Genomic DNA, 27,732 nt, shown 5'->3' with positions numbered 1-27,732 from the left:
GTTTACAGTTTCATTGTTCTTACCCACCAAAAGAAAAACACCACATTGTCCCCAGAGAGTATTCACAGCTGGCCCCACGATACTGACAGACAAAAGACTGAATCTCTGATTGATGAGAGAAATGAACCCTACACAGCAGAGTTTGAAGCCCCTTAGGAAACAGTTGTCAGAGTTTGAGGGCTGAGTTGGTATCTGCTACATATTATGTCCACAGGAGGGGCTACCATGATACAAAGTACTACAAAACTTCTTGTTCTTGTACAAAAACAAACATTTTTGTAGAAATCCTGCATTTTAAACAACAACTGATACAGAGTGAAAACTGCGACCGCGTGTAAGGACGGGACATGAATAAGGACTTTGACAGTATACATTGCTTGTAGAGGCTTTGAACATAATAGGCATGGTAGAAAGTTCTTTACAATGGCAGAACTTTGGCATGAGAAAGGCATTACAGAAGAAAACGATGAGTATTCGACAAGGTCAGCATAGATGACTCCAAACTAAACATCACTTTTATACATCAGTTCATAGTAAACCATTTGGCACTGACTACCGTTCCCCTTGTTGGTGTGAGATTAGTGCTTGTTCAAATCATTTGAAAGAAACTCAAGTCACTGAAGGGAGGGAGCGATGGGGTCACACACACATGGAGGTAAGACAAAAGGGCATTGACATCAACAGAAAAACTACATCTGGTGTTACTGTCACAATAGAGTTTTCTCTTCTGCACAGGTGTCAAGTGTGTCAGATGAGAGTTTGTGTGTGTGTGTGTGTGTGTGTGTGTGTGCGTGCGTGCGCATATATGTGTTACGTGTATGTGTGTGTTTAAGTCCACTTCTACTGTGGACCAGACTTATGTTTTGTCCCAAACCTGCTTGGATCCTCCTTCAATTTACACACTTTCGAGTCCTTCCTTTCTAGCTTCCTTCAAAAAGTGAACGTCACAGTGAGGCGACACTGCTCAGGTATCTATATTTCCACAGGAAACATCCGTCTACATAAGCAAGTGGGTTCAAAAGAATCCTGTTTTGACTGCTAACCTCAGTCTGTGGTTAAGTCAGCATTCATTTGACCCCGTCACCCCCTCTGTGGTTTTTGTTGAGGGGTGTGTTCGGGGTATACTCAGCGTTCATGCCATGGTTTCCTTTCCTGGGAGTCTCCTGTCGTTGAACGTGTGCATGTTAATGACCTCCTCTGTCTTAACGATGACGGGCGGCTGAGGCTTCTGTTTGAGACGGCGTTGGCACTTCAGAGACACACGCAGCTCATCCATCATGGCGCTGCAGAATGATCGCTGCAGAAGGCAACAGGAAAGAGGGAAAAGTTATAGCTGGCACCATGCTGTTTGCCATACTATTCAAAACTATGCACCTCTGCCGCGTAGAAATATATTATTCAATTTTCAGAAATACTGAATATTGGCCAGACATGAGGATCATGGCCTATATGTATTGTATGATAGAGACTCTAGCCTACACAATGTTGAGTCACTGCACTGTATCGGGCTAATTCTGTTGTTTTGATGTATAGTTTGTGTAAAAAATGTTTTTTCTTCCTTCTTTTGTAGAATTATTGCCTCTCTGTATCATATAACAATAGAATGTGGACACCCACACACAACAAACATAACAAACATAACAAACACAACAAACACAACACATAAAAACAGCTCCAGGTCAAAAGTACACGGAATTATGTAAACATACTTTTGGCCATATAGTGTATTTATGTCTTATAGGCTTTGCAATCTGGACAGCATATATAAACACTGTGTATCCTGAGACCCATGATTTGGATAAGGAACAAAAAAAAAAGCAAAAGACTGGAAGAAAACTGCGGCTGCCATGTTGGCCAGGAAAAAGATTTTGGTCTTGCGAGACCATCCTGGCACCTTGTTAAAGTAAAAGTGTAAAAACAAATCTTATAATAACAATAATAATAATAATAATAATGTTTTATTTTATGTTTTTATGTTATTATAAAAATACTCACCAAGATAACTGTCAGTTGAGTGAATATGTCCAATGTTTACAACATTAACTGATTGTCACTGGTTACTGTCAGCTGCTATGTTAGTTACTAAAATAAGATAAGAAAAAGTAACATAGATGTAGCAGCAATCGATGATGGATTGATTTCTCAGTATCAAACCAGTCTTAACACTGACTTATAAAAGTGAAGATACTAAGTTGAGGTTCAACATTGGAAAGACCAAATAAAGTCTAACCTCTTAATGTGATTCCTAAAGAATATTTATGGGAAAACAGGCCGTCATTTAAAAAGTCTGATGTGTCCCAGATTTTCCCCTTTTCAGCTTTACTGTCACCCAAAGGTCTGAATGCTGTTTCCGAGTCTTTTGCACTATGCCAAGATCTGCGAGAACCATTCAACACTTGTAATTTTCGGCATGCAAGCAGGAAATGTAAAGATATGGAATAAAAGGACAAAATATCCACTTCAGCAGATTAAATCCAAAAATACTGCTACCTTCTTTGAAAACATCAATCTCCCCCTCGCAGAGTGACACGTGTTATGTAACTTCCGTAATATGAGCGTCTGTTGTTCCTGCATTATGTATGTGGTGTGAAATCCTATAAAATGTCAATATGCTTGTGCACCAACGTTGCCAAGAGAAATTCCCATACATTCACTTTCTGATTATGCAAAATCTAATTCAAATTCTTAGAGGGTGTAGGAGGAGAGACGATATAAAAGGAGGAGGGAGAGCAGTAAAGTATGAAGCTATTATTTTTCCGTTTGTGTATGAGCGTAGGTGTGTGAGATGGATATCTCTAGGTGGCTTATGCATCAGGTATTTCAGTTTTTTTCTCCATATTTACATATGTGTGTGTCTGGTGTATGAATGAGATATTTTGTATATTCGGGAAGATGAGTGATTGCGGAAGTAGAGGGGGGCAGGGAGGGTGAGAGAGAACACAAGGGGGGGGGGGGGGGGGGGGGGGTATGGATTAGAGTGATGGAGAAAAGAATAAGAATGAGGGGGGGTAAAAAAGCCGGTGATGTTAGGGTGGAGGAGGTTGGCAAGGAGAGAAAATAGAGAAAGGGAGGCTTGTTGTCAGCATGTAAATTAGTAGCACCTTGGCAGCCTAAAGAATGTGGCATTTGCAAATTATCCGAATATTGTGACCCAGTCTCGCGGCTCTTGATTAATGATAGCTAAGATGTGCTCGGAAACATATGCGGATCATAAAAAAAGAGCCGGAAACTAATTACTGTTGCAATAAAGTAACACGCTGCTGCGCTATGCTAATTCTGTAGATGTAAATAATTAAACCACGCTATCACAATTATCTGGAAACATCATTGTGCAAGTTAAAATGCACTAAAATACATACTCCACACTGTGTGATGAATCATGTGCACTCAGTACTAAAATAGAGCACAGATAGAACAGTCTGAAATATATTCAGTCTCTTGCTAGAAAGAAACATAACCAGAGGGTGGAGAGAAAAGCTGCAAATACGGTGCACTGTATGCATAGTGAATGTCTTCACTTTTCTTGAGAAAAAGGATCAGTTCACATTTTTTCAAGTCTGTCTTAAAACAATAATCACATGCCCACATCTACACCGGAAGAGTGTTTGGTCGCTGAAATCATTCCTTGTCTGTTCTGGCTGTGAAGAAATCCCATGCTGATGTGATTTCAAATTAAGAGATGGGACAAAATCCACAGTCCTCCTTCCATGCAAAAATGCACTGTAAATTTCAGCAGAGGCTGATATGAGGCCTAGCAGCCTGATTTAGAAAAGGAGGTACACTATCTACCAAAGTTAGTCTTTTTAGTTCAAAAGGATGTCACTTTATTATTATCCCTCCACTGCAGCACAACAAGGAAATACTGTCCGAGGAAACGTGTCGTACTAAAGAGACTAACTTTGTAAGATACCAACTTGATTTTGCTAACTTAGACAACTGAAACCTCATATTAACTTCAGCTCAAGGGATCTCTTCACGGCCAGTATGCACAGGAGGAACAATTACAGTGACCAATGGCACACATATACGCATATGTGAGTATATGTTTTAAGATAGACATGATAAAATGTGACTCATCCCCGAACCTGCAAAAATGAACAAACATGCAAACTAAAAACATACAGGGGTACAATACAGAATGTATGTTGTGTTGTATTTGATTAAAAGATGGGTTTGAAATTAAAACGTTTGGTTTAATTTCCTACATTTACATTTAATTTCCCTTGACAATAGAATAAGAAAATGAGACATGAATAGGGATGAGTGATGAAAGAGAGATGTCAAACCCCCAAATGAAGCCTAGTTTAAGCAAAATGGTGAAGTTCTATATAGAAACAACAAAATATATGCACAGAACACACAGAATACATAGCAAAAGCTTTCAGAAAAGTACCTTCTCCAGCTGGGCGTTCTGTTTAGACTTATAAAGGACCTCCCCTACAGCCACAAACACTGACAGCACCAGTCCTGCAGCCAGCACGATGAAGATCCCTCCGATGTTCTGCACCCCCAGAGCGCTGGCCTCTTTGCTCTCCTCCTCGGGACAGCCGTTCCCTCTCCACCATTTCTCCTTCATCATGTGCAGCTTGCCTTCCTCCTGCAGCTGCAGAATGGCTATTGTGATCTTGTCTCTGTACGGAGAGCCTGCGAGGAGAAAAACACAACATGAGACTATTGAACACGGATAATAGCCAGATATAAAGCCAGATATAAAACCCTGATTATAAGTCATTGTTGAGTGGTAGGCATATATAACCAGTGGTGGTGGGTGTATGAAACACGCTTTGGCTTGCATGTGATCATATAACCTGTCATGTTATTGTTGGCTGCTTAGAGGGAGTTTTTTTGTAAGTCCTTCTCCCAATCCCACTAATCCCTATATTCACAGAGTGATTCCAAAATTCTCACTCCTCTCTGCAGTGTGTGAATTATAATGCACAGGGAGTTGGCAACAAAGACTTGGCTTTGTGAAGCAGAGCTGCTGTTGATTTTGACGAATTAGCTGCTGTTTGCACACGCTTTCATATGCTATAAATGGCGCGTATAAACAGGAAAAACAGAGATGCCCAGTGGGGTGTACATTACATGGGTGCATGTGTGTTTGGGATTATATGTGTGTATCTGAGATAGGGTTGCGCTATCAGTGTATTTTTATGCATGTTAATGTCACGATGACTAAAAGAACTCAAATCCACAGACAGTGGGAAGGCGCCAGAATTAGCGACAAGGCATTAAGGCGCAGCGGGTGCTGGCGTGATCAAAGGAGGGGTAATCGTTGCAGAGTACCCGAGTGGGGTCGTGTTCCCCTCGCATCCACAGCGTGTGCGACACAACACACGCCTGATCAAGGCGCAGTGCTCACGCTCTGCCCCAACCAGGCCGAGAAAGATTAAAACTCACTATGAGCGTTCATGTTTCATTTATAAACTGCTTTAAAAGCTTGTTAGTGTATTTATGTGATTATAGAACTCATACATAATGACACCTGGTTGTACATTTCCATTTCAGGCATTTTGGCATCATTTGCTTATTCGGAGTGACTTAAAAGAGATGAAACAGTTGTAAAATGTAAAATTATTATAATGCCGACATAGTAGAAATAATTTTAAGAACATGTGGGAACAACATGGGAACATTTTGTGCTAAAACTCCCGAGGAAATGAACTCAATATGGCCCCAGGTAGCAGGTAGCATCACTTTGTCTGTTGCTCTCATACTGTTTTGCCTGTCAGCCCCTTTAGTTGATTCCCCCTCTGTCTCATCTATCATTTATATATTGCCATCCATCATCCTTTCATCTCCATGTCTCTATGTATTTAGACTGACAAAGAAGACATTAATACAAACTGAAAACTACACAAAGTACCACTGAAAAAAAAGCGTACCAGTGCTTGCTTCTTTGATCATAAATAGTCTTGTATTTCTGAGTGTACCTGTGCTGTGCTGATGAGTACGTGTGCTTTTCTTTACAGTGCATCCATTCATTCTGTGCACGTACAGTAGATATGTACTGCTCTGAATACGCAGTCGTGTATATATGCATGTGCACGTGCATGTAAAAAGCATATGCTTGCTCCATTTGAAGATGAGAGATCTATCAAGTCCCCTGATTCTGGCTCCCCTCATATTTCAAATGATTAATGATGGCCTAACAAAGCAGGCCTTGGATAAATGCTAATAGGATGGGTCCTTAGAGAGGAGGATATGGAGAGCGGGGCCCGGGCGAATGGAAAAGCGCTGTGCTTGACACACTGTGCATACACAACTACCTGACAGATGTTCAACACCAGAGGACATCCATCACTCCCACACTGTCTGGCCTCAAGTATTAATGTGATCACAGTTTAAGTCGATAGCTTTAGATGACGCATTTCCGTTTTGGGAACCGGACGTGTAAAAACCGACAAGCACTAAAAGGTTAAGACTTATTATATGGCTTGCTCTGGCTTATTGCTGTAACAGCCCTACAGGGAATGAGCTGCTAAACAGTGTTGAGCAGGGTGAAAGTTATAGGCTGGAGGTTGACGTGAAGGCTGAGGTCTTCATCAGTGGTGGAAGAAGTATTCAGAGCTTTTACTAAAGTGAAAGCACTAATACCACACTATATAAATCCATACTGGTCTGCTTCCCTGGCCTACATTTAATATCTTACTTCAGTAAAAGTATGTATCAACAGGAAAATGTACTTAGTATCAAAATGGCCCCTGTGAGAGATATATTATTATATATTATATTTTTAGACCTTTATTGCGTAAGCAGCATTTTACTGCTGTAGTTGGTTGAAGTGGAGCTATTTTTGACTATTTTGTAGGACTGCAACTAATTATTATTTTCATTATGAATTAATTTCCTGATTCTTGATTAATTGATCCAGATTTTAATTAATTTATCCAGAGCCCAAAGTGACACCTTCACAATGTTTGTTTTGTCCAACCAGTAGTCCAATCCTCAAAACTATTAAAAAATAAATTAGAATGACTAAAATAATCAAAAGGAAAAGCTGGAACAATGAAAGGTTTGGCTTTTTTGCATAAAAACAAATGACTGAAACAAATTAAAATAGTTGCCAATTAATTTTCTGCCGGATGACTAATCTATTAATCAACTAATTATTTTTATTAGCTTTACTTATATATACTTATTAACAAAGAATCATGTTTTATAAGCACTTTGTATGTTTTGTATGCATTCCCTCTGAGTTATAGTTTGTACTTAACTACAGTATTTGAGTAAATCTACTTTCCACCACACTCCTCGTGGTGTTTCGGACAAGGAAACAAGGAGAAAGCTGCCCTCTGAAAAAAGTGAAATATCCCTATTCTTCCAAGACGACTGCTGGCATGAAAACAGAACTCATGTTGAATTAATGAAGCAATTAACCATCTGAAGACCTCTTCTATCACAGAAGAAACATTTTAGAGGCTTGTGATCAGCTTTATTTCTGAAATATTGAGCAATGAACATCAGGATTAGAGATTGAAATGAGTTAGTAGGCAGTAATAACTTTGAAAGCGGACATTTTTAATCATTATTTTTTATGCATTAAAATACTCAACCACTTATCACTGAATTAAAGTGATTCAGGATATATTTTGTAGTCGTATATTTGATACAGTGTATTACCACATGAATGAAAATAGAACTGATCTACGCTCCAGGTCTGCGTGTCCATCTCAAGGGCATCAGTGTAAGTACTTCTGCACTTATGGAGCCACAGCGGGACTATATTTCACAGCATCACCTCTGCTTTGTTACAGCCTCGGCAATCACGGCATCCCTGCAGATCCATAACTGCTCCATACTCATCAGCAGCGGCCCGGGTCCAGATGTGGATGGACAGAATTAATCCTCCATATTTTGATGGCCTTCATATCACTGATGATAGATGTGGCTATTACAGCTGGTTGCAGTGCTCTCCGTGGCCTCGTCATGACCACTCTAACCTCCCTGACACTGGGATTGGAACCATCACCAGCTCGGGTGCCCTGCAATGCCAGGGTTGTAAGCTTCCTCATCACAGGATAATGGTGCTTTTAAATGTCAGAATACTAATTCTTGATAAAAGCTGGGTCAAATAAGCAGTAGGAAAAAAGTTCTTGGTGCTCGTTTCATACTTTCTGAAATGCTTTGTTGCTTAATGCTCAGAAGCAATTCAGACGGTGTCAAGTAAGTCACAGGGAATTGCACTAAATTGACTTTCCGGTTGCTTTCTGTGATTGCTTCATTGTCTTGCGCTCACAATCTTTCCTTATGTAACTCCAAAGTAGACAAAAACACACCATTAAAAGTATGTGTGAACATTATTTAACCCAGGTTTGCTTCTCTAGTCTGTCAACAATCCTGTGAGAAAATCGTTACAGCCAAAAAAGAAAACCTGCACTTGCTAAGGCAGAGCTTGAATGGTGCCGGTGAGCCCCAGGCACATTTTAACCTTATCCATAAATTCAACCTCTTCAGCCATTCGCTTTTCATTAAGCTAAACCTTTTACACCTCACGCTGTTGAACCATTATACCCGTGACCCCATCAATAAAGGTCAGCCTTTTCATTCTCAGGGCTTATCCATCATCCACATTAGATACCTTTATCTGTCACATAGTATCTGCAGCATCTCTCTCTGACCTACAGCTTTTAAAACACAGCAGGCAGCACAGAAGCACATAGAGGTTTGAGGTTATTTACCCATTGGTGTTCCCACTCCGTAAGCTTTGGAGTCTATGAGGCCTCCGATCTGTGTGAGGTTGCAGTTGCGCTGGGTGACAAACTCGATGGTGGTGGACTCCATGAGGAAGGCATAGTCTGAGGTCAAGACGCGCTGGATGCCCTCATCCACGTTCTTGACCATCACAGATTGCCTCCTGCTGTTCATGAACTCCCACATCTTGTCATAGGTGGAGATTTTTGTTTTCTACAAGATAACAGAAAACAGAAGTGGAATAAGATTGGTAGCAGTATTAGGAATGAATACGGTGGTCAGCTCTAAATTCTGCTGCTATTATCATTTGTTTCAGTGTGTAACTTTTCATTATGCAGGCTATTTGTTTAATACCATTACAAAATGCAGTTACCAAACTGAGAAACAAAAGAGAGAAAAAACAGTGTACACTGATATTTCTGTGACAAAAAAAGGAAGTTGAAGTTATAATCCTTAAGATTTTCATGACATCAAACCTCTTTTTGATGCTACTCATGGTCAGCATTTTTTTTCAGAAATAGCCATTCAATGTATTTACATTGTGTAAATACGCTTTTACATAATAGTTTTCATTGTTTGTGGCGGAGTCCGCCATTCCCGCGCTAAATTCCAGGCCTTATCATGAGGGATTCACAGGAAGGGATAGACGTATATAATCCAGCGTTTATTTTATCTCATTGATAACAGCCTCACTGTTTGCTGTTCACTGTATCTGAGCTGTATTACTGCTAATGCAAACCCAACATTTCTGAGTGCTGCTGCTTCACGTTAAAAGTATTCAAATGGTGAAACATGGGGTGGCATTTATTGTGAAGCAGTCACAGGAAATGCAATGTATTTGTGAGTGCTAACCATGATTGTTCATCAAAAATGCATCTACAAAGCAGGTCATTTTCTGCATTTTTACTCGCACCATGCTCAATCGCAGTTGTAATTATTATTGATTGACTTCTTCATTAAAATGTGAGTTTGTCTGACTGCGCAGTAAACAGAAGCACCAGTTGTTCTTGTGTTGTATTTATGGCAAAGTATTAAACAACACTTGCCGTTACCACCAGTAACCATGGGTGTCGCTAAACCAACCAGGAACGAAATCTTACAGATAATAACTTTAATAAGTGAGAAAAGAAGATTCCTCATAAAACCACTCAATAAAAACACCCTGGCAGACCCAGCTACCTTGAAGAAGGTCATGGTGGCACCGTCCTCCACCACCCCGTACAGGATTTTAGTTTGCTTGGCCAGGTCATCGGCTGAATCTATGGGCGACTCCATCCTCTCCACAGTGAGAAAGGCAGCCAAGTTGGCTGTGTATGAGGAAATGATGATGAGGGTGAAGAACCACCAGATGCCTCCCACTATTCGAGTCGACAGGGCCTTGGGCATGAGCTCTGAGCCTGGTGTGAGGGAGGTGGTAGAGGTGAATGTTACACTGCAAAATGCATTCATCTCAGCCTCATTATGATTCTAGTCTTGTTTTTAAATGTAAAGTTTATTTTCTCAACATGTAAATAAACAAGATGAGATTAGTTCCTTTAAAAACAGTCAAACTAGTTTCAAGATCTCTCTTCAAGTTTTCAGCTCAGGCAGATGCGCCACTCGCTTCCTCAAGAAGAAATCACTTGAGAGAGCTCTCAAAACAAGATGATGGATTTCCAACAAGTGAAATTATCTTGTCTCAGTCGCAAGTGAGAGCTTTAAATAATACAGGAGACTCAGTAAAAAAAGACTATTTAAAATGTCTCCTGAGAACAAGGTGTTTGCATAAATCAATCACATCCAATCAAACACATTCAATATGGATCATTCAGAACAGTGTGGAGAAGTCGCAGGCTGTTTGGGCCAGAGAGTCATGTACCCAAGGTAACCTCACATCCTGACTCCACACCCCACTGATCTCCAGGTGCTGATGGGCCAAGGGCAAGAGGAGAGGACACTGGGTATTGTAGTACTATCATTATTATGATAAAGAGCCTATTTATAGACTGTATATAATTTGAATAAATCTCAGTAGTCAAGCTGTTTGAGCTTCTGTTGATAAAAAAAACATTTATATACATTGTAATCTCTAATTCAGGGTTTAAAACATGAGTAACTTGATTTTACCCAAGTGGTAAAAGTGATGTTCAAATATATCCCACTCATATACACATATCGGTTTATTCTGTTCATATGAGCTAAGTTGATTAAATTAAAAAAACATTACATGCACATTTAACTCTAGGTTCTGTCTTCCTAGCAGTGGACCCCCAGAGGTCTCTCTCTGTTGCCGCTGGCTTGGATAAAACAACCCAACCCTCAGAGCCAGTGGGATATAGAGAGCTCCAGCTCCACAGAGCAACAGCAGCCACAGGCTGAGGCAACTACCTTGCTGCATGAGAGCCCCAACTCCAAACCAGAAACTATTGAGCAGCGTAAAATTGTTTTCCACTACATCCGAGTCTGGGTTGCATGGATGCGGGTTGTACCACTCATAAGGGCTAAACCTACAAAAAGGAGAGAGCACAGGGAAAGATATGTCAGCACGAAGCAAAGAACAGTGTGTTCCCTGGTGCAGATTAAACATACATTTTAAAACATTGTGAGCAGGAACAAAGGGAATGTAAATGTGTAGGAATCCTGTGTTGTGGCCTCGGGGTTGGAGCTTCTGCAGAGACCAAAGCAAATCATTTTGGCTTTCACCGAGATCAACTTATTGGCATATTCAAATGCCATCAGTTTATTGTGAGAACGGATCAATAGGCTGGAATAACACTGTCACTGGTGATAATGTCCCAGAGCGTGATGATCTTTGGAGCTCATTTGGATTCACTGACTCAGGAGCCTTTATGTGTGTCCCCCAGCAACTGCAATCACCGTTATTCTGCGGATGTCAGATCCTCCTCACACCCCCAACATGGGACTTGTGTTCTTCTTTTCTCCTCTGGTTTCCCAACAGCCGTCTCTGTTCTTCCACTCCCTCGCTGCTTTTCCTCTTTTCTCACATTCCCTTCACACCTTCATCTCTTTTCCCTATTCCCATTCCCATTCCCACTTCAACCACCTACACTTCATTTTCCCCCGATTGCATTGCTTCCCCTACGAACCTGCCCCTTTTACCCCCGGCCTCTTGCTGCCTGCCTTGGCTGATTGTCAGTGTCTTCAGGTCAGTTGTGGACATTTCTCATTTATTATCCTAAGCAAAAGTGGCATTGCATTAATGCAGGGTGATTGGGTTAGCGTTAAGCATCAGGAACTGATTGAGTTTGTGCCGAAGTGGGTGATAGAGGGAACATTGCTTATGCAGAGTTGAGGGGCCCATCAGGTAAGGCAGTTTAGGAGCTTTCCCCAACATGCTGCATGCTAATAAGCCTGTGGGCTGAGTCTTTAAGGTTCAGACTGCATAGAAATGTGATGCCATTTGTCAGCTGTGCTTTTAGAGACACATACATACATACATATATGCCGTGTTTACAAGAGTCAGAGACACATTTCACATTATCAAACCAAATGTTATATGACGGCTGTTTTATGGCACTATTTGTCACAGAGACTGCATGACTGCTGTAGATCTACATACATATATGTCATTTGATCTGTCTTTGTTGTTGTTGCAGCAGCCTAATTAACAGTCTTATTTTACAAGCATCGTGAATGTGGCAACATCTTTACCGTATTGCTCTTCCTTCACAGCTTTTTTCTATGCCGTCCCCTTGAGAAACATCTACGTGGACATGGTTGTGATGACACACTATAATTCTTCCTGTCAACCCCATCAGGATGCCTGATTTGCTGGAATGTCTCCTTGGAACCACAGGCAACTGGAACGACACAATGGCCTTGTGGAGCTGTGCGGAATGCAGTGTGTGCGCTCGCATGCGTTGGTATGTGTGTGCGTGGCTTTATGCCTGTGTGTATCAAGCCTCTGGCGCAGGAATGTTTGCGTATGTGCCTTTATAGCTGTGTGGGCGTGCATTTGTCTGTGGTAGCAACTGGGTATTTGCATTGGCTCAATCAAATCCATCTCGACGCCAAATAATTTCTGTGATGATTTATTTATGATGTTGTTCGATGTTACATATGATGTTCAGCCTGAGGCCGATCGTGGCTGACATCCGATATGTGCCGTAGGTAAGGTGGTGTAAATCTGTGTAAATCTATACAACACACTCTTGATTGGATTGCGTTTGTCCCTCTCTGTGTCTACATGTGTCTTCTGCATGCACCAGGCCCGATGGCTCCTCTGTATGACCTTTGCCTGCAGCTTGGCCGTATTCCTGCGGGCCGTGTTCTGCACACCGATCACCAGGAAGAGGGGGATGTGGAACATGCGGACGTAAGGTCACCTCCTCACACCAAGCGCGAGGGACATGTCGAACCGCACGCAGAATTCTAAAAAGATTCTTCCTCTCTCCACCTCTCCCGGTCCTCTTCTCCTTCGCCCGTCCCCTGTCACAATAGCACAACACGCTCTCTCCATTAACTGTTGGATTCAATTACTCTGGCTGGCATTATAGATCTGCTGCCTCTCTTCTCTCAGGCCAAGTGAAGAGGCTGCGTTGGGGGTGTTGAAATCATACGCGTCCATGGACTACTAAACTGCAACAGCCTGTAATTACATGTAAACATGTTATAATGCAATTTAAATCATCCATTCTTCCAGGCAGGTGGACATTTTCTACACCGGAAAAGGTTTTTGTGATCTGAGAGAATACCATTTGTTTTGTTAATAAAGAGAGGAATCAATTCAAGCACAAACGGTGCTGGAAGGAACCACTGAATGAAATGTGTTTCTCTGGAGCTTGAAATGAGATGAGTTATTTTGTGTGTGTGTGTGTGTGTGTGGGAGGGGGGGGAGCAGTTCAAAGATGTAAATCCCTCCTGAGATTGAGGTGTTTAGTGTTTTATTGTGCAAAACAAGGACTTCATAAGCTCACTCCATTCACTCTATTTGAAGGGGATTAAAGAAAATAATATACTCTGCATTTGGGGGATTGACCAATCAATCGCTGGCCGTGCAATCAATACTACAATTATGAGAGAACCAGCCCAGCGAACTGCAGAAAACACTGTACTTCAGATCCAAACTTCACTGAGTATTTCTGGTCACATAGTATGAGGACAAGCACATTTTATTGCCATGGTGTGCAAAAAAATGCACAATGCATGCACGCAGACAAGAGCATTATAATTTAATAAAAGTACCAAGGCCATTTCATTACAACAATATCAATATAATGGCATGCTAATCACTTACCCTGACCAAGCGTGGAAACAAAGGGCTATGGGCATAATTTGCATATTCTGAACTAACTTAAGTGACAGTTGCTGCTTTCCTCTCATGTGATCATTTTGCCGGTAACATTTGATGAAATGTGCATTAAACCCAAACCTCTCAGGATCAAAGCGAAAGAAGAGGAGCCCTGGGGTTAACACACATCTTTCCACATCGGTCATGCATCGGGGGTTTTAGTGGGGTGGGTTCATCAAGATATTTGTAAGAATTGTGCTTGTACAATGTCAGCATTGTGGTTGTACATTTCTTACAGCTGAATAAGAGATATATAACGGGTAGCTGGTTTTATAGTTGCTGATGCTTGCGCAAACATGCCTGAAATAGTGCGAGGAACGAGCTCATTTTAAAGACCATACCAGCGTTTTCCTTGTTTTAGCTAATTTATTGTACAGTAGGTAATGAATCTCAGTAAACATTTATTCCTTTTTATTACCTATTTTATTCTTTTCATCAGAGCTACTTTATCAACGCTTGATAATGAAGCTAAAGCAATGGATTGTTTTAAAAACTTTTCTGGGTGGTGAGTTCAAGAGCTGGTGGGAGGCTCTGAAATTGAGATTTGGTGTTTTGGCAGCCAACTGTTGACTGCAACAGTCTACACTTTCAGTTGTATTTTAAGGCAATGATAATCAAACACTAGCATGGTCCTTTAAAGTAACGTATTTAGATTTTATATAATTTTGTTGTAGACCATGTCTACATAACTAAAGTCATCTTAGAATAAATCAGCTGCCTCTTGCAGTAGTGTTTTTTTCCACCAGTCACAGCTTGATGATTTTCAGTGAATAAATTCCCCTCTTCAGGCCCAGAGGGAGCAACTGCTGTGTGTTAGTGAAAGCAGGCAAACAGGTAGGGAAGACGGAAGAGTGGAGGAAGGAAGGAAGGAAAGAAGGAAGGAAGGAAGGAAGGAAGGGAAAAGGAGGGTTGTCATGTTACCTGGCTATGACAAACAGCACACAACTGACACCCAAGCAAGCCAGCAGAATATACATCCAGATATCGGGCGAGAGGGGGTTGAGGAAGGAGAAGACCCCGGGGTTGGTGCCGTTTGGCTTGCGGTACAGGATACTTATCCCCAGCGTCATGAAGGGCTTTGAGAAGTCAATGACCTTCTCTCTGACGTAGGTGATGGCCAGAGGAGCCACTGCCAGGTCTACTTTCTGCAATGAGATAATAGGGATGGAGTGGGGTGGAGGGGGGTAGGTGTTTGAGTCCACCAATAAAAGACAACCAATCGAATTAACATCTGATTTCTGTCGACAGCTGGTCAATATGTACAGGAGGAGGAACCATGACAGAGGAGAGAAAATAGCTGAGGTCATTAGTTCACCTAGATTAGCAGGTAGGAGGCTGAGTTTTTCTGGAAATTACAGGTTACATGTTTGATCCTTCTTATGTGGTGTCAAAGGTGAGTCACTGAGGCAACAATTTTGGGATTAGATGAATCTGTGACAAATTAACCTTGTGTCCCCTCCGAACGCAAGATTAGCCGTCTTTGGTGCTAAGCGCTTGCTCCGGTGAGTTTTTTTTTTGCATAATCCCTTCAAGAAATATGTTATTCATCAGACAGTGCCAGTTTTACAGTCTTTTTTCAATAGATTTTCTGCATAAGATTTTTGCGATTCTGTAGATGGCGCTTCTTTCTTTTTCTGCTGCTCATGCTAACTAACACAATATCATTCATAGTGGTGGAAAGCAAAACATATAATTTTCTATGTACTAAAGGTTTGAATCGCCATCGTATCAAGTCATTACACTATATTTGAGTCTTAAAACCTTATTCTCATAAAGCAAGCCATAACTTTGCCAAACTGCATCCAATGTGGCCACACGTGACAATTACAGAATAATGTTGAATGCTAAAGTGTAGTGTAACAGTAGTGCAAGTAGAGAAGGGTAATATAGTCAGAAACATGACTAAGTAATGTCAGTCACACAGCGTTGTCTACCTAAAGTTTGCTAACATTAGCTAACATTAGCCACCATAACCAGACTAGAGACCAGACCAGATTTCCTCTTTCAAAAGTCACATACTCTAGCTTTAAAATATCTTAATCTCAACAAAAATATGCCAGTGCATATATGTTGTAGAATATTTCAACCTGTTTTGAACTGACTTAAAACCAATTGATTTGCATTGGGGACAAGCAAACTGACTAGCAGATTTTTCTTTTTTTTTTTTCAGAGATTTTTTGTAGTGTTTTTCCATGAAAGAGACGTGCAAACTGGATACATGTTTAGCTCTTATTGTTTTGAATCAGCTAGCAATGAAGAGTAGCAAAATGAAAATGAAAACCAATTGAAACAATCAATTACCTACAAGCCATGATTGGGGCATTGCATTGTTGGTTATCGTAAGTAAATAAACTGACTAGAAAATGCAGAAAATGTTTGTTATCCTGCTTTTAGAGATTTATGGTCGTTTCTGTATTTTTCCTTTTTGTTTTGCATTTTCTGCATCTTACTATGTGCAACCCTGGTGATGGTTGACTCACGTGGTCCATGAGCTCCCGCACCATGCCGTTCCATTGGCCCGTGCTCTCATCCAGCGCGCCGTACCTCCCGTCCTCCACCAATCGGACCTCATAGCGGAAGCCCAGGATGCCAGAGAGCTCCCTCAGCAGGTCGATACAGTAGCCTTCGAAGCGGTCGTTCCCATACAGAGGCTTGTCAGACTTCTTAAACATCACATATGGCTCCTCCTGTGCAGGGAAAATAAATTGGCGTACAAGTGCTTCTGTGTGTTTTGTATTCGATATTGAGCTGTTTTTTCTGTGTGTATTTGTTGACTGTGTGTGTGTGTGTGTGTGTGTTGCTTGTGTTTTCATTTGGCTGTGTCTACCAGTATGGTGGATACACGCAGGGATTTGTTAGCCAGCGAGTCTGTGATGTTGGATGTCTTGCTTTTGTGAGTCTCTGTCATATTCAGACCACTGGGAGGATCCCATGTTCCAATCTGTTGAAACAATTCAGTGTCAAGTTCGTATCACCTTGTCTTGTCTACCAATCGGAAAATGAATGCTTTAAAGCATCCAGACCCACACTTTCTTTTTATTTTCTGTAGGACTCAGCAGCCACAAATCATCAACTACACCAATGTGTGACACACCTTTTCCAGCCCCTCCTCCTTCAGACTGATGACATCCAGGTCGAAATCTGTCCTCAGTCCATTGGTCTTGTTGAAGAGAACACGTCCTGTCAAACCGTCCCAGTGAGCCTACAGACAGAAGCATACAGCATAATAAACTAAAATCCCGAGCTTTCAGCACAGTCATTCCATTAACCTTAAGACACCGTCTTTCTCAACAATATCAATTCAACCGCTAACCATAAAACTTTTTTCTGTCCCAATTATGAATTCCGTCTGGCTCACCCCTCACTGTCTATCTCAACAACATAACAAGAAACAATAAAGCAGCGAGAATAGAAGCAGGTTTGACAGGTAAGAGTTCATTATGCATGTGGTTCATTGTGCTTGAAGTTTCACTTCAAAGCCATTGGAGGAACAGACGGGCATGGAGAGTGATATCAGACACAGGAGGGGGAGGAAGTGCCAGCTACTACAATGGCTCATTCTGAAAATTACCTGCAATGATAGCATCCACGGAATGAAAGAACTTTGTAGAACAAAGCAAATGGCTGACCCTGACTAGAGTTGAGGAGACACACAGAGGCTTTGATACAAACACGGGTGGAGATATGCACGGAGAAAGAGTGGGAGAAAGGGATTGAAAAATCACAGAAAAACATGTAGTTCCTGGGGAACATGAATGCAGTGGTTATTTAGATTACAATATCATGAAGGTTACTGAGAACAGATTAAGCAATAAACTTGTTAAGGATGTTTATATGGGTTTTATTATGATGATCACAAGAGACGGAAAATGATGTGAACTGTGACTAAGCTCACAGAAAGCACTACAGTGTTTTACAAAGGAAATGCTTGCAAACATGTGACCGCACTGATCAATAAAACATGCCCAAACTACAGTGCTCAGCAGATTCAATAGGTCAGAGGTCAAGACAGGGTGCACATTGATTGCTCTGATGGCCTTGTACCTCTTTGATGAGGCTGATGAAACGCCCCCCGAAGCGCCATGGCTTGTGGCGATTACACTGCAGAGAGCTGACGGTGATCTGCTGCGATTGCTGCACTGCCACAGCCACCACGTGCACGGCGTCGTACATCAGCGCTGCATCCGTCTGCAAACAGGAAGGTAATATCATTGGACATTTTTATAACATCTGCCAATACATCTGTCCACATGACCTTTAATCCGTCCATTTGTTCACCTGCGGAGGAACATGAGAAATTGTGCGAAGTCTCGGCTGACTTGCTTTACTCTTTAGTCAGGACAAGAGAACATAAATTAGGAGTAATGCCAGCAGTAAATGCCCTGCACAAATGGCACAGTGTCTCAGCCTGTTAGTAAAAATACCCGACCACTGTCTGAGGCAATGAGAAAGCTCCGCCAGGGAGAGTCTCTCAGTGGAAGGCCAGCCTGTCACTGTGAAGACTAATGGCTCCTGATGGGTGTGCCTGTTCCCCAGAAAGAGGGAACGCAAAACAGGCGCCAGTGCAGATGGGACTACTCTGACTGGTAGATTTGGTGTAACATACTACACAGCACAAAGCATCGCTGGGATACACGGTGAACTGCACTGAAAAGCACGTATGATGATCCATATAACCCCAGTAATAAGTCATCAAAGGGAGTAAAAACGCTCGAGCTGAAATTCCTAACACTGACACGCTGAGATTTATATGTACCTCTCTGCCTGGCACACATGAGGCGCTTTCATGCCGTCTGTCCTCACAGTTTGAGACACTCCGCATTTACCCAGGTCAACACATTACAGCTCAGCTCAGATCCCCTTTCCATGGTCACGCACAGGCTGAAATACACTGTGGTGATCTTATTTGACAAGTCCTGGATGACCAACCTGCGAGGGAGAGTATGAAAAATGACTTTGAGACCGCAAAGTATCTGCAGCTATAGGGTATTTGTGGTCGTGCTGGCTGTCAGAGAGAATGAGCGGGGCTTCAGTACAGCGAGGCGCACAGCAGGAGACCAGTGAGCTGCTGTTCAGCTCATATCAGCTCCCTATGTTCTCTCTATAGCCGCAGTGGAGCATCCATGCCATCCGTGTGGGAGAGTAGGAATGCACGAAGGGTCTGGGTGCCACATGTACAATTTGTCCAATGGTGGCCAGTCAATTACAGAAATAAATCTTACTTCCAACAGCAAGAAAAGAGGAAATTTAAGATAGAGAAGAGGGGAGGAGTGTATGTGTGGTTGCGGCGGTGGGCAGATTGTCAGTTTTTAGCTTGTCCCCCAGTTCTCCTGAGCTTTTGGAGTTGGTGACTGCTGATGTCAAAGGCAGCAGCAGATCAGAGGGTGGGAGACTGATCTATGCACTCTTTCATCCCCACTGCTTCCCTGGGAAAGGGAACAGCTAGTGCCATATCTGCTCTCCCAGCGCAGGCAGTGTGTGGACGTGCGTGTGTGTGTGTGTGTGTGTGTGTGCTCGTGTTGTGGTGTCCATGGCAAATGCTGATTAGGAAAATAGTCTGTCATTCTGCTAATCTATTTCTTGAATAGTGGGGAGGAGGAGTTGTACACACAGTCAATATCCAAACACTATTTTCCCCACTGAAGGGAAAGTTCATCATGTCCTATCATCCAATTATTGTGCTACCAAACTGTACACAAAGACATGCAGTTGGATTGAACCCAGCCTTATTTCACTTCTTTTTACAGTCGTATTTTCAAAACAAAACAGCTCAATATGATTTGAGAAAAGTTGTCATAAATCACATTCAGTTTCACTTCAAAAGTACATCATACATTTTGAATTCATTTATTCAACAAATTCATGTTGGAAATGATTTTAGTTTGATTGTGACATGGTGGAATTCATGCAATTCAAAAAAAATGTGTTTCCTTCTACTAACCTTTCTAGTAACTTTAGTTTTGCGTTTGACCTTTTGAACTTCCCCTCCAACAACCTTTTTCCTTCCAAAAATCAATCAATATCACATTCCTATTCTTCCATCCACAAACTCTTTATTCATGTGGGTCAAACTACAGCATGCACTGCGTTTTCCAATAAATCATTATACATGAAAATCTGACAGCTTCTTTGCTAAAAAAAAACAACATACAGTTTGAAAGTTGTCCTTGGAAGTTTATTTTTAGTTTGCTTTTCATACTGAGTTGTGGCCGAGTATAAAATCCAGCTGGGATATTTTAGCACAGCCTTGATGTGTGGCTGAAGGCTGATAATTTGAGAATGTTGACAACTTTCTGGTGAATCATAGATGAGTGGAGCCTCCTGTTCCAAAATGAAAACTTTGAAAAAGCCTTATGAGACAATTTTATAGAGATATAGATAGAGTCACAATATCTACATGCTTCATCAGCAGCAGTGTAAAGAGTTTCTTATCTGGCAACATCAGAGACAGGCATTTGTTTATTGTAACATAAAGATCGATTTGGCTACAAGATATATCAGTTTATTAGATGTTTTACAGTATAAACACAGTTGTGTGTGCTGCTGTGTTTGCACTCTGAGGACAAACAGCTCCACTGAATCCGCCGTCAGCCTCTGTGTTTGAATGATTTATGTCATTCTATTAGCTTCTCTTCCGACTTAACAACCATTCCTGGAAATATTTCCTCCATCTTTAAACTTTTGATTGCTGTGATACATCAAATATTGTCTGGCTCAAATGATTTATATGACAAAGATCTTTTCCCTACTTGCCTTTGCAGCAGAACAATTCCTGAAAATCCCTATGTGATGGAAACAAAAAGAGGCTGGCATCAAGTGGAAGAAGGAGAGATCAAGGGGGGGAAGAAACATGAAATGATGGCTCACAGCTCTGGCAGATTGCATTCAATTTAAAAACAATCCAAGCGCGATTTTGATATTTATTTCAGAGCCAAGCACGGGCCCTGTGGGGTGTTTTAACTGCTTTAAGTGAAACCAATCTCGAACCCCTGGGACACTCAGACAGAGAGGGGAAGGGGTTTCAAACAAGATGCCCAAAACCTTTGTTGCCTTGTCTTTCTCACGTCTCTCTGTCTCTCTCACACCCACACAACAATCTGAAATCACACAATCCCCTTCCGCTTGAATGAAAGCACCAGTCCACACACCCTGTTCCTACATTTAATGGCTCACTTTTCTTTCTCCACACCATATGTCTTCCTTTCCAGCCCTTGATGTCTCAGTTCAACTTTGCATTTTACCTCTCTCATAAGCATGATACGTGAGGAACATGCAAACATTAACACACACACACACACACACACACACACTCGCAGGAACCAATTAGCAAGATGTGTGTACCACCACACACAAAAACAGGAACACAATCAGACATAGTGACAAACCTCGACGTGCGAGCTTCCCAGAGGCATGCCTCATTTGTCGTAGTTGCATGCAGCTTCCTCATTTAGAACAGGTGAACTGCAAACTCTACTGAGGTACCTGCTGTGTGTGTGTGTGTGTGTGTCTATGTGTGTGTGTTTACACAAATATATTCCTTTTCATTGCATCAGTATTCACACCAGCTCTTCACCCGTGCATAATTCCATAATTCCTCTGATAATGTTGCACCCTGAAAAACGACATCTCTCTTTCTCCTCTCACCTCTTCTCAATCAGTCGTCCCCTTCCCAGAATTCCTCTAAACACAGACACACACACACACACACACACACACACACACACACACACACACATTACTACCCGTCTGGTGATGGATGTGTACTGCGGCTGCTTGTGTACTGTGGAACTCCATTGTTTATACATATCATATACATCTGATTAGCCCTAATGAGATTAGCACTGACCTGTTATTCAACATGCATCACTGGGCTGCAGCTGCCAGGCACAGAGCATCAATACGCACACACACACACACACTCACACACGTACAGATATGGAGTCAGACACACACACACACACACTCACACACGTACAGATATGGAGTCAGACACACACACACACACTCACACACGTACAGATATGGAGTCAGACACACACGCACACACACACACACACACACACACACACACACACACATACACACCCACACACACACACACACACACACACACGTACAGATATGGAGTCAGACACATACACACACACACACACACACTCACACACGTACAGATATGGAGTCAGACACACACACACACACACACACACACACTCACACACGTACAGATATGGAGTCAGACACACACGCACACACCGCCAGCATTGCCATCAGCATCAGAGTCATACTGTCAGCGGGAGAGAGAGAAGCTCATTGTTTTCTTGAAGCTCAAGTCACTCTGCCCTCAGATCACAGACGGACCCATGGGGTTTGATGATTTGATAGAAGAAGGAGGTAATTATTCATTTCATTCCATAGTTTATATGTATTTGTGCTGCTTCGCTGCACAGTCGGTGCAAGTGTTTGAGTCACAATTTCTGCTGTCAGACAAATTACAGCATTTCTAGACTTCACTTTAGCTACTTTTAGCAATTAAATCTTCACTACTCAAGTACAGTTTTCTGCAAACAATACACCATGATATAGAATTTCTACTTGAATCAAAATACTCCATCTCACTCACCCCTCCACTGAGGGAGATACTGTATTTTGTTTTTTCTGCCAAGATGAAATTCTCATGAGTATGGACACTGGTGGGAAACATCTGAACATAATTAGTGATGGATTTCAACTTTAGCAAGAAATGCCGCCTCTTAAAGAGCAGCTAGTTGGTGAGCTAACTGCATAGACAAAAGTGGATGAAGCTACATAACACTTCACAAAGCTGGAGCCAGCAGCTGGTTAGCTTAGCTTTGCATAACAACTGGAAACAGCAAGCCTGGCTTTGTCCACAGGTAACAACCCCCCCGACACATTATGGTCAACTTGTCATTTATGTGCTTCTGTTTTTGTACGGATTAAAACGTACAAGATATAAACATGTTACCTTTGAACAGCGCCAGGTTCCAGTCTTTATGCTAAGCTATTAAGCTAACATCTCTTGGCTCCAGCTTCATATTGAACAAACATATATGAGAGTGGTAGCAATCTTGTCATTTAGCTCTCGGTAAGAAAGCAAATATGCGTATTTCACAAAATGTTGATCTAGTCCAAGGAGCATACCTTTAACAGACGTTTCTGATGCCTCAAAATCCTTTTAGTACGACTGTAGCGGTTGTAATGTAAGATGTAACCATGTATTTCTGGCTCTGGTGTGTTACATGAGACCCTCTGCGATGAAACTGAGTCAGTGCATTGAGAATTGTGCAAACTTTCACTTAGTACAAAAATGAAATGACAACAGTAGAAAAACACTGAAACGTGACATGTGATTTATGGAGCATATTATGGCTGATTCCGGCCTGCGAGCAGAGAAGGGAGAGCAGGCAGTGTCAGATCATTTTGGTGGGAAAAAGCCCACGGGTGACTGCAGCTCAGCGTAGTGCCATCTTTCTCTCTGTCCGTAACTTTTCCACTCTGTCTCTCTTCGTCTCTTTCTATCTGACCGCCTATGTTTTGCCCCGGTCCCTCCGCAGTCCCTCCTCCCTTCACTTCTATATCTTCCTCCCTTTCATCCCTTTTGTCTTTCTGCCAGTGTCTTCCCTCTGCCTTCCCCACTTGCTCTCTACAGTATTTCACTGAGCTGTGTGTGAGTGTTCAGAGTGTGGGTATATGGGGGGCTTTGCCAGTGCCGTCACTGTCATTTTTCCTCTTTTTCTTTTGTGCGTTGGAGGTTTAATCCGTTTCTCACATTGCATTTCCACATGCTGAGGCAACCGAGCAGCCTTGTTGCATTTTTTTTTAAAACGAGGTTTTTGTCACAGGGAAGTAAGACTGGCTTCTTCCGACGAGGACCCCTGGGTAACAGATCCATTGATGGTGCTGGATTTATGTGAAAGCACATTCATGGTTTCATTGTAGATTTAAGCACACTTTTAAGGGGGATAAAGGACTACACTGCAGAGCTTTTTGGTTTAAAAGAAAGGGTCCTGTGGGAGTGAGTAGACCTCTGTTTGATGTTTGTCTTTATGCATTTATTCAGTATTGATGCAGTGTTATTAAAGTACCCTTATCTTATCAACTACTGACAAAACCTCCACTCTGACCTGACATTGCACTTCTATCAATATCTAAGGATCTTTTTGATCCAACAGTAAGCTGTCTCATTACTGTAACCTAATAGGGTTTTTTTTACCCTATAATTCCAATAAAAAGCAAGAACTTGAAAAGTCAGAGGGAGAGAGAGTTAGTGACCGTATAAAAAGTTGAAAACAAACTATTTGTTTACATAGCTAAATGGGAGAAGCAGTACAAACATGCACAGACTGCTCACACTAACTTCCAAGTCCCTCTTCTGTTTGTTCCAAACAAACCACTGGTGCTGCTGCCAGGAACACTTTCTTGCACACCAGATTTTTCCCTACAATAATGTGTCTACTTTTGAGTGAAAGCAAAAGCAATAAGCAGAAAGAGCTATTTAGTACATAACAAGATTAGTAATCCACAGGTACACTAGCTGCTCTGTGAGGCTGTATTTAGAAACAGTAGTGCTTTGAGCTAAAGGCTAAAGTCAGCATGCTCGCATTTTCCAATGACAATGCTGTTGTTTAGCAGGTAATGTTCATCATATTCATCATCTTAGTTTAGCATGTTAGCATCCTAACATTTGCTAATTAGCACTAAACACAGAGTACAGTGGAGGTGGATGGGAATGTCATTATGTTTGTATTTGGTCATAAACCAAAATATTGGACAAATACAAAATTTCACCTCCTGCTAGATGACAAATTAAGGGACCAACAAAAGTATTAGAATTCATCCTCAGGGGTCTGCCTGTGCCTAATTTCATGACCATCCATTCAATTTCACTCAAAACCACAAATGTCAATCTCATGGTGGCGCTAGAGGAAAAGACAGAGGATCACCAAGTCAAGAGGATAACCAAGTCAGTACATCCTCTGTGGACCATAAATGTCTGTACAAAATTTCATCCAACTGTTGTTGAGATATTTCAGTCTGGACCACAGTGGTGGACCGACTGACAGACCTACATTGCCATCCCTAGAGCCATGCCGCTAGATAAAAATGTTATCATATGTAATTGTACACGAGAAATATCAAATATGATACTATTTTATTAAGTCTGACAAAAGAGGTTGTGAATGCTCTCAGCAGTGGTGTCCCACCAGACCCTTCAGGCAACAGCATGCTGTTGGCAGCACTGTCCACTTCAGAGTCCACCTTAATTAGCACCACGCTGCCTAACCTACATCTGATTAAGTGGCTGTTTAACATGATGGCATTTCCTCATATTTAATCAGCCTCCAGCCAGGTTGTGCTAAAGAGGCTAGTAGGTTTTTTTTCCTCCCCTCAGTTAATCAGTTCCAAAATGTCCAGAGTAACAAAACCTTTAGGATTCAAACCCCTTGAAAACAAGCCAAGACATGGGTTATGATTAAATGGTGAGTCACTTAAGAATGAGGCTTCATCTGCGACAACCACAAGTTAGAGCTGGACTCTACAGAGTGGAGGAGGAGAGGAGGGTTTGTTGGAAAGCTGAACAGTTCTTCGCATTTCGCTACCATCTGGTGGACTAGAGAGAGGGAGAGAGAGAGGATGTCACACTTGATTCATAGTGTAAACAACACAGGCAGTGTTAATTACATCTGGGTTGCTGCTAAACAGTGGGCATTTTACAGGGGTCTCCCCAGAATACCTGAGTAGGATGATGCTATCAATTTCAGTGAGTAATACCACCATCTTTTGGTTTTTGTATGCTGATGTTACATAAGAATATGCATTAACATTTTCTGCAATAACTGCAATAATAGTACACGTGTTCCTACTTGTTTTCCATATGTGCATATAGGAGACATGCTTTCTTATACACATTTCTCTACAGCTGTATTTGTCATTTTTCTGTGTGCATGCACATACATGTACATGTAGGCAAGTGTTCAGTGGTGGACGTATTTAGATCCTTTAAGTAAGAGCAGTAATACCACAATGTAAAAATACTCCATTACAAGTGAGGGCCCTGCATTCAAAATAGTAGTATTTTGAATGCAGTAGTAGTTAATAATAGTAGAATGACCCCATCAGATTGTTATATTATTGGATTATTATTGCTTAACATTAATATGTAAGTAGTATTTTAATGTTGTAGCTGGTGGAGGTGTAGCTATTTTGAACTATGTATGTTTAGTATACTATATAACAAATGTGTCATCCATGGTCATTACAAATCTTAATCTGCAAAATAAGTACTAACTACGGTATAACTGTTGAATAACTGTAGTAGAATAAAAAGTACAATTTTCCATCTGAAATGTTGTGGAGCACAGTTATGAAGTAGAATTGAACTTAATTACTGAACTTGAGTAAATGTATTTAATTAATTTCCACCACTGCTAATATATAATTGTATATCTGCTTCTGCATCTACATGCCTGTGTGAATCTATAGACTGTACACCTCTGTGTCTATGTCTGTGTAAGTACGTATGTTTCCACTTAAATGATTACTGCATGTTCATACTATATACATGCTGTATAGTATATGTGTATGCGTGTGTTTGTGTGTGCGTAGGTGGGTGGGCCGGGCTCTCACGGGATAATAACTTGCCAAGAGATCCCAAGGCCAGCCAATATCCCTGAGCACAAGTGTGACCATGACACACACAGCTCCCGCTGGCTCCTCCAGGGGTGGATTGTATGATAGTGATCTGATGATGGTTATAGTCCCTGATTGCACAGGCTTTTATTGTCCTATATAACATCAGCAGGCGCCTGCTTGCATTACTATTGAGGAATGTCTGGTGTGTGTGTGTGGGTGCTACTGTAGGAGGATACTGTTAGGGAATTTGTGTGCCGGTGTGTCGTTTTAACCTGTTTGTATTGTACTGAATTCTCTCTTTTTCCTCTTTCAATTGAGTTAATTAACATGTAATGACAATACATAAATGAGACATTAAAGTAAAATGTGTTAGAGGGAGCAAAATCAAGGGAAAACAGATAATACATTTCTCTTTTTAAATTCCCCCCTCCCCATCTCTCTCTCCCGCTGCCTGTTTTCACTCACAAAAGGCTTCTATGGACCGAGGCAGCATTGGTGCTAATAATGTTGATGCTGTGCCAAGCCCAGCTGGTGGTGCCCGGCACAGGGCATCGAGTGTCTGCTCTCCACAGTTGCTGTCTTTAAAAGGCTCTCTCCTCTGCCAACTGGGATCAGAGGGAGGGAGATCACATTGCTGTAATGGACGCAACCAACCTGTGAACCTGTGTGGAGCTCAGTCTGTCGGCTCTCTCCGTCCCTTATCAAACACAACATCGAAGCATCATGCTATTCTATGTAGCTGCAAAAAGTAGGTGTGTTATCAAAGCACCGGAGGGCAGGTTGCAATGACACCTAATTAGAGCCTGACATATACCAATATATATATTTGAGCAATCCATAATGATATATTTGTCTTTTTTAAACATACACACGACAAACAATTTTAAGAAACCTTTAAATTTGGTTATTAACTAACTGTAACCAAACAGCATATCTTACAGAAAAAAAGTGTAAGTCCTCCCTTGTGGACAAATTATAGATACACTGTTTCTGAAAAATGTTCTGCATTTAAGTACTTCAATCCCTTGTTACTAATTAAGGTTATGGTTAAGGTTACTTTATTGTCTCTCATAGGAGAAGAAATCTTGGATTAAGTG

General features: G+C 41.6%; 1 protein-coding gene across 1 annotated transcript in view; it reads right to left on the bottom strand.

The window, feature by feature from the left end:
- Positions 1-1,132: 1,132 nt before the first annotated feature.
- The window catches only part of LOC139302141 (glutamate receptor ionotropic, kainate 2-like), a 56,611-nt gene continuing 30,011 nt past the window's right edge, over positions 1,133-27,732 (bottom strand). The window contains exons 7-16 of the mRNA XM_070925740.1: positions 18,029-18,172; positions 17,079-17,186; positions 16,812-16,925; positions 16,465-16,671; positions 14,906-15,129; positions 11,062-11,180; positions 9,874-10,091; positions 8,682-8,907; positions 4,394-4,644; positions 1,133-1,297 (exon numbers count right to left, since the gene is read on the bottom strand). Of these exons, the coding sequence (XP_070781841.1) occupies positions 1,133-1,297; positions 4,394-4,644; positions 8,682-8,907; positions 9,874-10,091; positions 11,062-11,180; positions 14,906-15,129; positions 16,465-16,671; positions 16,812-16,925; positions 17,079-17,186; positions 18,029-18,172 (1,776 nt within the window). The remainder of the gene's footprint in view (positions 1,298-4,393; positions 4,645-8,681; positions 8,908-9,873; positions 10,092-11,061; positions 11,181-14,905; positions 15,130-16,464; positions 16,672-16,811; positions 16,926-17,078; positions 17,187-18,028; positions 18,173-27,732) is intronic.

Source organism: Enoplosus armatus, chromosome 19 (genome assembly GCF_043641665.1).
Source record: "Enoplosus armatus isolate fEnoArm2 chromosome 19, fEnoArm2.hap1, whole genome shotgun sequence".
NCBI classification, from domain to species: domain Eukaryota; kingdom Metazoa; phylum Chordata; class Actinopteri; order Centrarchiformes; family Enoplosidae; genus Enoplosus; species Enoplosus armatus.
This window is presented reverse-complemented; position numbering and strand designations above follow the sequence as displayed.